The sequence below is a fragment of the Halichoeres trimaculatus genome, unplaced genomic scaffold, assembly GCF_033239565.1.
Source record: "Halichoeres trimaculatus isolate MK-OKI-2021-1 unplaced genomic scaffold, fHalTri1.1 fHalTri1_scaffold_17, whole genome shotgun sequence".
Classification (NCBI taxonomy): Eukaryota; Metazoa; Chordata; class Actinopteri; order Labriformes; family Labridae; genus Halichoeres; species Halichoeres trimaculatus.
In genome coordinates this window covers 10,371,570-10,385,466 of record NW_027437195.1, presented here as the reverse complement: position 1 = coordinate 10,385,466, position 13,897 = coordinate 10,371,570, and the positions used below count along the sequence as shown (strand labels likewise).

The 13,897-nt window shown below is 41.3% G+C and overlaps 1 protein-coding gene across 1 annotated transcript in view; it reads left to right on the top strand.

The window, feature by feature from the left end:
* luzp1 (leucine zipper protein 1) overlaps positions 1-13,897 on the top strand; it is a 56,445-nt gene that overhangs the window by 28,636 nt on the left and 13,912 nt on the right. Inside the window, exons 3-4 of the mRNA XM_074691868.1 lie at positions 9,521-9,868; positions 9,969-12,246. Coding sequence (XP_074547969.1) covers positions 9,737-9,868; positions 9,969-12,246 — 2,410 coding nt within the window. The 5' untranslated portion in view covers positions 9,521-9,736. The remainder of the gene's footprint in view (positions 1-9,520; positions 9,869-9,968; positions 12,247-13,897) is intronic.

Below are 13,897 nucleotides of genomic sequence, written 5' to 3'. Positions count from 1 at the left end.
TAACATCAGTACCTAGAAACATTGCCCAACTTTTTGTTTTTTGAAAGCCCTTGTGCACGTGAGCCAAACCCTAATTTGGGGAGTAGTACTTGGCACCTGTGCTAAAATAATCAGATGATTATTGGAATAATAATCTGAGACTATTGAGAAAATGTTTGATGATTTAATCAGCAGAACCTTTTAAAAATGCCTAATCTAGGTTTTTAACTGAAGATTAAAATGAGGCTACAACATTTTTGAGAGGTTGGTATAAAAAGTCAACACTCACTCAGAGACAATCAATTTCATTTTCCCTTATTGGCACACAGACCTGAGACCAGCAGCAATGCATCATGACCCTACACAACATATTTAGACTGCATAAGTCAGGAATTGATTAGTGTGGATGGTGTGAATATTATTGGCGTCATTATGCCCTAGAGTTCAACAAAGAGGTCCAATGTAGAGCCGACGTGTTTCATGCTTCATCCTGTATCAGCGAGCATCCATCCAGAACTCTGAATCCCTCTCCACCCACACAGTGACTCAAACCCTGTTTCCATCATTTCATTGTACTTGCTCTAAATCTCCTTGGCTGCAGCTCTGCCTTAGGACGACCAAGTATTTTTGATAGCCGCTGTTACAAGTAGCACATTCATTATCCATCCAGTGCTCTGCTTCTCGGTCACAGCAACAGTTGCTGTTTGATGTAATCCTGTGTGTGGAGCTGATTTCTGATCAAGAGCATGCTCCACTTTTCTGTTACAAACCAAAATCAAGAGCCAGGCATTAAAGCTCTTGGGGCTTTGAGTTTGATTCAACATCTCCAAAGTTACATCCGCAATGGGGTCATAAACAGACGAGCCAAAAATTTAGTGCAGCATTACACGGGTGCATGGTAGGTCGCTATAAGTCCTGTCATATCTGCCCCACTCTCTGCTCCCTTCCTGTATTTTTTTTCTCTCTCATCTTCTTATCATGCCCTCTTGCATAAGCTGGGGGCAGGTTATAAGCTCCAGCAACAGGACTCCTGATCCAGACAAAAAAGAATAAAAAAAGGGGGTTGAGAGAAAAGGCTCTGGGTTATCAGGTTAAGATAAGGAGAGGCTACAGAAGCCACATTATAATTGTTGTGTTACCACCGAATGCTAAAACTATTCATCATGTAAAGACAATGTCAAGACCTAAGTGGATCCAAGTCCAGGCGGTGCAGCCGATGCCATTTAGGTGATGTGAACCAAGCAACTTGTATGTAGGGCTGCAGCTATTGAATATTTTAGTATTCGAGTATTCTACTGAAAATCCCATCGATTAATCGAGTAATCGGATAGAATATGTTTTTGTTTAGTTAAAGAGCAGTTATCTGTCAAATGAAAATTTTTCTCTTTAAGAAATAGAATTTTCTGATTCAGCATGTCAATAAGAGCTTTTGCTTTGGTAGCTCCAAAATTTGTAAACACACTTTGACACATTTTTTGTGCCTTGTACATCTCATCAAATGTTGCGGACCCAAATGGCACCCGTTTCGTAGAATGACCCATTAGTCTCCAAACTCCAGAAAAGAAGCTAGATTTGTTGCTAGTTGCTATTTTGTATAAGAGGTAGCTTGAGGGGTCTGAAAACTCTCTTAATATGTCCTCAGCTCTATTTGAAACACCACTCTTTGATCTTTTTAAAAATACAACGATTCCTCGAGGCGGAGAAAATTACTCGAGTATTTTTTGGAATCGAGTACCTCGAATCATTCGAGGAATCGTTTCAGCTCTACTTGAATGCACAAATTCTGGCCAGTGGCATGGTAAATTGGCTTTATTCGTAAATTATATGTGTGTGGATTGCCCGACTTTGTGCAAATTACGTTAATTTCTGATGTGTTAAATGCACTGCTTGCTTATTTGAAGGGTAGGAGAATCTGAGCTCAATTGGATATTTGCGCTGCGATATCCGCAATCAGCATGGGGACTCTCAGGTGAGAGGCGGTAGGGGTTGATTCATCAAGAAAACATGAGAAAAAGTGATTTTATGCCTTTGTTATAGGAAATGAAAAAGAGCATTTGAAGGGAGCCTCTCCCCTCTCAAAAGATTCAGAGTTTGGGACACTTGCAAATGGCGCAAGTTATATAAAACAAATTTAGGTAGACACAAACAGCATGAACATTGGTGACTGATGTGAACAACGCTGTGCAACAGGTTTCTCCTGATTGAGATTAAAGTTTTCTGATAATGCCCTGATGGAAGACACATGATGCCAGTTGAAATGTTCTTATTTTGACATACTTTGCCAAACCAGACAAAGAAATTCTTGTGAAAAAAAAACAACAACAGCACAATGAAACAAGTGTCCATGCCCAGTATTTCCAATAATAAGCAGTCAGGCATGATGAAAAGACCCTTGAAGGAAATAGGACAAAGCAGGATCAATTACTTGCTTTTAAGTTTTTTTTTCCTTTTGCTTTGAGAGAGAAGAAAATAATGTCCCTGAGGATTATCTTAACACTGTTGTTCTCAAAAGCAGACAGGACCTGCTTTGTCATTTTCATGTTATGTGGTTAACTTTCATGTCTTTTCCAATAAACAAATCTATTTTTCTAACAGAAAGGACATTTGCCTACCCACAATTAACCACCACATTGAAATATTTGAACTTTTTGTGGTTATTTCACCCTGTATGTTTAGGAAATATCCAAGGAGAGAAGGCATTGCTATGTTTCGAATGGACCAGCTTCATGACCTTCAGCTTCTTATCTGTTGTATCGGCTGAAATGCAACACTGCCCTTCATGTCTTTGCCATTTTTCCAGGAGTGGTGCAAAGCTGAAAGGGTGAAAAAGAGCAGCGAAAAAAAAAGTAACATGACAGCACAGGAAACGACAAACCGAACATTATGGGATGCCGGTTTTCTCTTTCTTGGAAAAACGGAAAAATACAGGCCAAGCATCAGGTCTCCACCATCTTGTGGCTTCCACTGCTGCGCCAGCATCCATCCACTGCAGCCGTCCTTGCTCACACAAACACACACTCAGACGTACACAAGGAATTTGTTACACATTCATCTACACAAACTGGCAGTAACCCCCTGCATGAAGATGCGGTTGAGGCATTTTGATTGGACTTGGGCCCTTTATTAACTACCGTTTATGAGGCAGAAGAGCTTCAAACCCAGAAAATCCAACCAAACGTCAAGTGCAAGAGAGAGGGGATTTTTTTCTTTCCTTCCTTCTCGCTTTCATGGAGAGAACAGAATGTACTTAAGGCAACAGGCAGGCAGGAAGAGAGTGGCTAAAGCCCTAATGATATGGTGTATGATTGTAACCTTGGTTGTGTGAATATGTGTGTGTGTGTTTGAGAGGGAGAGCAAGCATAGCGGATTGACTTCTTCAACTAAGTTTTACTTCCAAGGCAGGTTGGAGCATTTGGTGTAGGCCAAAATGAAACCTCTCTGGTTCTTTATTTCTTTCTCCTCCTCTTATCTGCATCAGTTTCCACCTCAGTCGATGCATCACCATCTGTTTCTGAACCATAACTCCCCCACTCCTCCACAGATTACCTCCAGTAGTTCAAGACTCCCTGTGGTGTCCAGTTTTGGTGTTACCAGTTTTACACGGGTCCACACCAGCTACAGCAAATGGCAGAACCTCTCTGTGCTGCTGATTTGAACATCATCCTCTGTGGGCAAAAACAGTGTTGACACTTGTTCCTCCAATATTTTACGCTCCTTTATTTCCCTCTCCTTTCAGAACAAAATATGTCTTGATCAAAATTCAATTTGATATTAGCAATAAAATTGTAATTTGCAAGATGAAACCATGAGCAGCTTGTTGCACTAACTCAGTCAGCAGTTGCAGACCTTGTCTGGAGATGGAGCACGTTGTTTGGCATCAGGGTGGTTTTAACCAATAATGTTACCCTGTATTGGTCCCCCAGTAAATCCTGGTAATCTCATTGCTTCCTCTCTTAGTACTGTATGTTTTCCAAAATGCTTAAGGCTGAATGCACTAAGTGAGAAATGTTAAATCATTACACTTAATTTTAATGAAGGCATCGCCTGAGGACTCTTTGTTTTAAGCAAATGTTTAACTTGTTAAAGTTTAAAAACTATTTGCCACATGATATATTGGTACCCCAAAGGGTCTGAGGCAAATTCCTGGTGATTTAGCCTTGCATTTTGGTATTACATTTCTGTTTACCTTGCTTACATTTTGCCTGCTGCTTGTGGTGATTTTTCTTGTCTCTTAGGTCTTTTAAGCCTCATCTTGTCATACTTTCTTTCTAACCAAAGAGCCTCATAAACATAATCAGGCAGAGTTCATGTAAAGCCAGGTGAATTCTTGTAGCCTTGACTCTCCTTGCCAATCAACAGTCCAGGTCTCCTGTTTATGGATGGGACTGGGTGTGCAGATGGGTCACAAACAGAGCTCCCTGTCCATACTCCTTGAGTTAAAGATGTGAGAAGAATCAAACAATGTTGATCGTGCTTTGAGTTCATATGGGTGAATTTTGTCACAGATGTTGTTTAAACTAAGGTAATGTTCTAATAACTGACCTGGGTCAATCAGTAAGATACAGTATGATACATTGGAAATTATATGACGCAAAATGATACAAAGAGTACGATAGAATACAGTAGGCTATGAGAGGAATTCCTACCAAATATACAATACCATACATTATGGTATGATGAGATGTAGGGATGGGTACCCAACTAGGTACATTTATAGGTACCAACCAAATTCTGAGTACCGATTCACGTAAAATTGAAAGGTACCATGTTTAGGTACCTAAATGCATCCTTGGGACTGTAAGGGAGTGGAAGAGTAAGTGATTTTCCATGCTGGACATGAACACAGCATTGCAAGGTTATATATTGTAGAATAAATATGTTAAATTGAAAAGAATTTACATTTTATTATCAAACAAGTTGATAATTTTTACCACATGAACACACACAAAAGAACTAAAATTTGGTACCGTTGAGTACTGATACCGATGGCCAGGAACGGGAACAGTACTGTATTGTTTTATATGTGAAAGGTACCCATCCCTAATGAGATGAGATTCTTATGATTCTTATGATTAGGGATGGGTACCTTTCACATCTGAAACAATATAGTACCAATGCCCGGTATCTGGCAATCGGTACCAGTACTTAACGGTACAGATTTTCAGTACTTTTTTGTGTTTATGTGGTAAAAAAATATCAATTTGTTTAATAATAGATTGTGAAAAAAAATCAGTTTAACATATTTTTTTTCAATATATAATCCCTCACAGTCACAAAGATGCATTTAGGTACCTAAACATGGTACCTTTTGATTTTAGGTGAATCGGTACTTGGTACTACAGACAGAATTTGGTTGGTTCCTACAAAAGTACCTAATTCAGTACCCACCCCTACTTATGATACTTATGATACGATACGATACGTCATAAGAGATAAGAGGTCAGTTTTGAATCAGAGTTCCCATCTTTTTTTAACAGTGCACTGAACTGGGATTTAAAACTGTATTAACTGAAGCTAATTTTTAAGACCTCTACATACTCTCCTGACATTCTCCCTTCCCTTCCTTCTCTATGTTTTAAAACTTGGACAAACCACTCCACATCAGTAACTTTTCCTGCCAAAGTCTTAAAAAAGAGTAATAAACTTCAGAATATTCTCTTTATTAATTTAGTATCAAAGTGTGGAAAGTCAGAGAAATAAAGGGAGTACTAGAGATTCATCTTTCTAGGATAGGATAAAAAAAACAACCCAAGACAACTCTGTTAACCTACAATCCTCCAGCATTTTCACTTCTCCTCTCCTCCTTGCCATCTCACCCTCCATCCCTCTAACTCCCTCCTGTCTTGGCCCTGAATGAAACTAATGAGATCTCAGCCCTGTGATAAGCGAGTCAGGTATGTTGATTGGTTTGGCAGAGGCAGGCCTTTGCCAGAGACGCTTTGCACGCACCACCGCCCCTTAAAAGTGCCCACTTGGCCTGGTTGGTGTGCGTGTCTGTGAGAGATGGAGAGGAGAGATGAGGGAGGGAGGTAGAGAGCTGGCAAAGAAAGAAAGGGAGAAAGAAAGGAGGGGTAGGCAACCGGCCAAGACAGGAGTATCTGGACGTAGGTGTACACCATTTTTAACCAGGATGAGGATAAGCCAAAGCTGCACTCAGAGGGAACCAGAAATCCAACTCAAAGATAACCAGTAATATCCCAAAAGCATTATAATGATAAAGGATTTAAGGGGCTTTTTATTTTTAACAGCGTTAGAGTCAGGCCACCAAATTGGAAAATTACCTTCCAGTTTTGTTGTCCAAGGAAATGACTTTTCCCTTCACACACTGTTTGAATCTTTGTCAGTGGTTTCGTTTTTTCTTTGTTGCATAGTGCAGCGTGAGGAGCTGCCATGATGGATTGAACTCTTGCTATTTTAAAAATGCTGTGCCAATGACCAATCCTTGGATTTTTATTCTCACTGTATTTTTCATCCACTGGAGCAACATCAGTCAGGAAAGGTCTGGACTGAGGCTACCATCTCACCTCGCTGAACACTAAAGAAAAAACTCTCTACAACTCACTTAATAAGCCGCAGCTGGGCAAAGCTGACACAAAACAAAGTGACTTTATTGAGTAAGGTGTTTTGGCATGAAAGTGGACAGTAATGCTTACAATTCTCCCTCAGAATTCCTCCGTGTTCAACCCCATGTTATTCACGGCATTTCCTTTAAGTCTTGTTCTCTGCTGTGAGGGTTAGCAAACCGCTAGACCTCATGAAAGAAGAGAACAATTAAAATGCTACACTTAAACACTTTGATATTACATTTTGCTTTTTCATTAAGTAACTGCTGCCATATTGACTTTCAAGGCTCACTTCTGTGGTTATGCTCAACAAGACATTTAATGAAATGTGGGGAGATTGGTTTGTACTTCTTACACCAAATGAAAGGAATGAAAACTGAGCTGGAGTAAACCATAATAGCCAGCTATACCTTGTTGTTTATTGTGTACACATTGAGCTCTCATAGATAAAAAAGACTGAGTTAATTTACTGCATTGGTTGACGCAGTAAAAGTTATTTACTGTTGAAAAATATCACTGTACCCCCAGTGTGTAGTGGTTTGTAGCTTCAGACAGGCGAATCTTTGAACATGGTGCTGCAGACAAGAGGACAGAGGAGGCAAGGAGACGCTTTTCAGGGGGGTCAATAAGTGATGATGTGTGCAGATGTTGTGTCCTACCCTCAGGTCGATATTCCCCTGCGGTCATTGAGGGGAGCTCAGCAGAATGATGGGGATGGGGGAGGGGAGTAATAGGATTTAGAAGGATAGAAAAGCCTGCTTCCTGAATCATGCATGAGACAGACGCTAAGTTTATGGAAACCTTGCCGACAAGGATATCAATACTTCCCCCATTCTCATCACATTCTAGGCTTACAGATTGGTAGTCGCACTCAAGAATGGCTGCACAAACATATACTCTGTCTAACAAGGAAAATAGTGACGGGGGCTTTGTTTGTGCCTAAACTTGCATCAATTTTTTTTCTCTGTATTATAGCTTGTACCCCCAAAAAAATCTATCTTTTTTTGTTAAAGAGGAGGTATTGTTTTCCTATATTTCAAACATGGTTATAAAGTGACAATGCTGGATTTCCATACTAAATATGTGCAGACTAAAGCCGTGTTTCCACCAAGCAGACCGGTTCAGTTTGGTTCATCTCGGTACAGCACACATTTTGTGGCGTTTCCACTGACTTATCCCAGGACAGATCCCCAAATAACCGAGACGAGCCATCCACTTTTTGGGACCCTTTCGTATGAAAGTTCGTATGGGTGCCAGACTGAACCAATCTGCTCTCAGAAGGTGGAGCAACACACTGCAGACCGTTGATTGGTCAAAAGAATCGTCACTTACCCCGACAGCGACCGCATTTCTCCTGGTGGCACACAGACTTCTCTGAAACAAAGCTGTGATTGCCAATCACAGAGAGGATCAAATGCTGCATGTGTTCCATTTGTGCTCTTTGTTTACGGTGTCGTGTGTTTCTTCTTCGTTGTATTTATTAGTAGGGTTAACTGTGTCGCGCTGCTACGGTGTCACGCTATTGTTTGACAGCTGCGGCTTTCTGCATCCGACTTAGACGCCCCATACCTCGAGAGAGCACAGTTTGCTGTGGAAACACAAACGGGATCAAGCTTAACTGTACCAAACCGTACACTGCAAAAAACTGAAATCTTATTAAGTGTTTTTGTCTTTTTTTAAGTAAAAATTGTACTGGATATGAGCCACTTTCAACTTATCAATCCAGAAAAATGTCTTGTTTCAAGTTATCAGAGTACAAAAATGAAGTTTGAATTGCTTGTAAAATCTGCCAATGGAACAAGAAAAAATTGCTTGAAAATTTCCTTGAGACTAGAACAATGTCTTAATACAAGTAACTTTTCTCTTGTTCCACTGGCAGATTTTTTTACTGGTTACGAGCAATTCAGACCTCATTTTTGACCTTAATTAACTTCAAACAAGACATTTTTCTGGATTGTTTATCATCATCAATTTGACTCGTATTTAGTCTAAAAAGGAATTTTCTACTGAAAATAAGACAAAAACACTTGATAAGATTTCAGTTTTTGCAGTGTACTGAACCGAACCGGACTGCTTGGTGGAAACGCAGCTTAAATGCTACACATTTATATATTGTAGAAATCCTTGAATCTGTCTGTAAACTGGTCAAAACGGCTGATTCATTCATTCATTCATTCATCCGTCTAAAAGAGATCTTAATGAGATCTTTTAATTAGTTCATGACATGTTGAAGGTGTCCAGAGGGCTGGCCAATCAGAAGGAAAGGGGTTTGATGATCAGGGAGCCTTAAAGAGGCAGCAGCTAAAATGAGGCATTACAAGCATAGGCTGAAATAAAGGTTTCTTAAAACAGCAATGTGAGGAAAAATAGGGAATTCTTTTTTGAGCTGTAAATCATGTAAAGCTCTTATAAGAGTACCAGAGGGACTCCATAAAGCCTTAGAAAAGCACAATACCCACCTCTTTAAATCATCCCATGACCATGAATTGCGTCGTGTTGTGACAGTTATAATGACACAGTGATGTGCAGAAGAGGGCATGTGCAGGAAGACTGTGTTATTGAGATATGCTGATGTAAGCAGAAGCAAGCAGGCAAGAAAAACTCAATGATGGATGCAACACTGGAATAGGAAGAAGACAAATTGTGTGCGTATGTTTGTGTCTCTGTGTGTCTTTGTATGCAAGCCTGTGTAGGCAGGTCACATTGTCTGTGGTGGTTCAGTGGCAGAAAGGAAGACAGCCACACAAAGGATTATGTCTGCTTCATGATCATGGACAATAAATCTTTCCATCACTCTTGTGTATTTTAAAAAAGGAAAGGATTTGTCTTCATTTGTTTTCTTCCCACAGTCTGTATGACAGTAATTCTTCAGCGTGTGTTCCTCTTTTTTGCTTACTGAGCTACCTTTTGTGAATGTAAATGACTGTCATTGACAAATTAGGAATGACTAAGTGTTATATCCTCTCTCCCTCCCACAGATGACAGATTTGTCTGCTAAACATCACTCTTGAGGGAGCCACACAGTCTTAAAGGGACAGTCACCACAACCGCAACAATAGGACAGAAAACAAGCTCTTCAAGGACCTGAGGGATTTGAAACTACCGAAAAACAAATGTGGACCCCAAACTCTGTGATCAAATAATCCGAGCCACAGCACAAACACAACAAATCAATCACAAAGAATTTCCTGGCCATGTCTGACCATAAAGACATGACACATCGCCACCTTCGGCACAAGCTGCAGAGTCTTGGCCGGAAACTGGACGAACTGGAAGAAGCAACCATTAAGCTGCAGAAAGCTGAGGATGAGTTACTTGACTTGCAGGTATAGATTGATTCACTTCTCATTGTTCATCCAATGAATTGAAGAGAAATAAATGATTTCAAAAGATTAATGTCTGGTTGAACTCTCTTTCCCCCAACAGGACAAAATCATCCAGGCAGAAGGAAGCAACTCATCCTTACTTGGTGATGTGGAGGTCTTAAGGAAGTGTCTCCTAAAGGTTCAAGGAAAAGATGAGGAGGTACGGAAAGCTGAGGACCTCTGCCGCACCGTCAGAGAGAAACTGGAAGAGGAAGAAAGTCTTACGAAGGACCTCAAAGCTGAGATTGAACGCCTCCAACGCAGGATGGCTGAACTGGAAAAACTGGAAGAAGCTTTCGGCAAAAGTAAATCTGACTGCAGCCAGCTCTGCCTGAGCCTGAACGAGGAGAAAAACTTGACGAAGAAGCTGTCCTCTGAGCTGGAGGCCCTTAAAGCACGTTTGAAGGAGGTAGAAGGGTCTGAGTCAAAGCTGGACAAAGCAGAGCAGGCTTTGGCTCTGGAGCTTGAGAAGCTCAAAGGATTCACCCTGACTTTTGTGAATGAGCGCAAGAGGCTACTTGAAAAGCAAAGAGAAGATGAGAAGACCATTAAGAAGCTGACGGAAAAACTGGAGCACCAGAAGAACCGTCTGGGCCTGTCAGCCGACCCTGGTCGTCCAGATTTCATTAGGTCACGAATTGAGGATGAGCTGTCATCCACAGGACTCCTCACGAGTAAACTGGTAGGTCGAAAGAAGAGCCTTGACTACTTGAAGATGCCTGGTGACATCGGGCTGGTGAACAAATCTGAGAATGAGAAGAACAGCAGTCTTGAAGGTTCACAGGAGGAGGACAATAAAGTAAAGGAGTTGACACAGGAAGTCGAGAGGCTGAAAAATCGCCTGAAACAGCTGGAGATAGTGGAGGAGGATCTAAAGAACTCTGAGTCCAAAAATGGTGAACTTCATGAGAAGTTCCAAATGGAGCGAAACCGGGCTCGCCAACTGGGTGAGCAAGTGGAACAGCTGAGGACACAGCTCTGTGGAAAAGGCAGTATTGGAAGAAACGGAACAAGTAATGTGGATAAAGTTGGCAACGGGAGCGCCAACGTTTGCCCCAACAGTCCTGCTAAGTTCCTGGAGAACGGTAAAGCTGAGAACGAAGAGATTATTGTAAAAGGAAGTTTCCGGCAAGAGAAGCCCAAATATAGGACTGCTGCAGCGGTCTCAGAACCGAGTTCCCCCAAACACAGGAACAGAGAGCTCTCTCCTCAACATAAGAGAGAGACCAAGCTGAGAAGTAAAGACCTTAGCCACTCAGAGGAGAGCTCTCCCAAGTCTGTGAGGAGAGCTCTCAGCCCTGCTCACAAGATGAGGAGGACACCGAAAACCCCAGCTGCTGTAGGTTCATCTGATAACGGACTGAGAGATGCCGGACGAGGAGCTGAGGAAAAGACGAGAGGAGCTCCTCTGTCCTCTGTAAATACGTCTAGTGATACTAAAAAAGCATCTGTCCTGAGCCGCTACCCTCCAGCAGCTAACGACCAGAAGCCTCTGAGGACGGCTCACAAACAGACTGATGGGGAGACTAAAAAGAGCAAATTACAAAAGTTTTCAAAACTATATGTGGGAAGTGATAGTGAATCAAACAACTCTGATGTAGTGCCTGAAAGTTCTACTAACATAAATAGTATTTCAGCTTTAGAAAAGGACACAGCTTCGGCTTCAGATCAGGAATCAACAGACCCCGTTCAAGAATCTGTACCCGTGTCTGTCGCACCCTCTCTGTCCAAAGCTAACGGATCCTACACAGCCTACAGATCCCAAGTCACTCCACTGCTGCCCAGCGACCAGGGCTCAGAGGGCCATTCATCTGCCTCTGAAACAGAATCAACGGGTTCAAGGCCCTCTGAACCAGAGCCCATAACTGAAACAACTACTTCAACTGTAAGCAGTAGGACTGCAGCCTCCAGATTCCCCAGATACTCCCATGTCCATGACTCCCATTCAGAGGGTTCATCCTCCAGGAGCTCCTTCGATGAAGAGCTCCACAGCAGAACACCCTTAGCTGAAGGGGGCCACCAGGGGCTTACTGCATCAGGGATTGAGATCCAACGAGTCTGCAGCCCGCGCGAGGCGCTGAGGTCAAAAGCTGTCATAAAGCCTGCCATTGTGGAGATCGACAGGAAGGAGATGATGATGTCGGAATCTTTGGCTTCAAATGGCAAACCCAAAATCTCCACCAAACCCATGGTGACCAGCACCAGTAAAATGACCAGTAGTATAACCATCTACCCCAATGACCCGAGCTCCTCCAGAACCAGCAGTCGCAGCAGCAGTGTGTCCAGTGAGCACATACCAACTAAGGAACGCCACACCTCCACCAGTAACATCCTTATAGGTAAGTTTGGCTCCCCCTATGGACGAAATAGTCAACGCTGATCTTATCCTGGCGAGGGATGCACCGATCCAACTTTTCTGGTTCCGATTCAGATTAGAGATAGACTGATATGGATTTTTCCAGGCTGAAATTGATACAGATTGTTTGTAGTCAAGGAGGCCAATAACCAATATTTGAAGCCGAAATTAATTTGCAGCCAAAGTGCAAATATTGGTGTCAAAATTTTGAACAATACAAACTCCAACACTTAACTGCAATCAAATACCTTTAAGCATGAGTTTATTAAACAGCTCCCAGGCTTAGCAGCATTTTTAATAAAGTTAAATGCAAACTTAAAAACATAAATTGCCAAAGTTTTCTACAGTAAATAAAGTTTTCCAAAATGTCAATGTAACTGCAATAGCTGCAATAACTGCACTGCTGATTGGCTGTTTCCCAAGCCATGGCTCTGCTTTAACCAATCAGATGGTACTGTGGGTGGGACAGTGCTGGGGACTGAGTAGTGACTGCAGACAGCGGATGCTGATATGCCTCAAAATGTCAAATATTGGCTCCGATAATCGGCCCAGCCGATAATTGGTATATCCCTAATACAGTTACTGGCTTTGGTTATCGACCGATATGGATACTGATCCGATACCAGTGTTAAATGATAACCTGCATGCCCTACTGTGGGGTAAGACTGGTGATGTTTTGAGTAAAGGACAAAAAATAAGTATATGGAATTACTGAAGTTATATTTAATATTTATTCAAACTATGAAATATTTAAATGTTTACCAGAAAAAAAATGCTTCAGACTGTACACAAGTTCTCCAATTGTAAACGTTTAAATAGGGATGCATGATATTATCAGCACAATATCAGTATTGGCTGATAAAAGCTTAAAACACGTTTATTGGTATCGGCAGATATGAAAATTTCTGCCGATAGGCACAGCCGATAAGGTGCTATTCAGTTAGGATTATTATTATTTTCCATCTAAAAAATAAGCTCCTTTAATAAAATGTAGCACTTCATTTATTTGCACTGCAGAGCTCTGTGTCTGTCAACAGGTTGTTACAGTAGCTCTAAAATAATCAAATGCAACTTGGTTATGTTTGAAAATGCATTGTACATTTAAAGTTCATGTGATCTAAAGAAATTATTTTTCTGTATTTCAATACTGAATGTCTTGAGTTTGAAAAAATAATACATTTCTTATTTATGGTAAAATCAAATGTTTTTTGTCTTGTTTTATGTGTGTTTCTTAAACAAATAAGACCGTCACAGTTAGAGTAACATATAAATTCCAGTACAAGATAGACTTAGCTTTCTTTACGGTGAAAAAAACAAACTTGTGATTATTGGTATCGGTATCGGCCAAAAGGGGTTTCGATATATCGGCATATCGGATATCTGCAAAAATCCAATATCGTGCATCCCTACTTTTAAATCCTGTAGATTGATGATGCAGCAAAAACCAAAGAAAGTGCATCAGAGGTAACATTTCAAATCGAAAGGCGAAGAGCACTGGTAAAAAAAAAAAGGGCTTAAGGCCGGTTGCCTGGATCGGCCCCTTCCTACTGCTACTGATCCAGCTTTGAGGGGTACCGATACCATATACCAGATACCAGGGTTGGTATCAGTGCATCCCTAATCCTGGCTAAGTG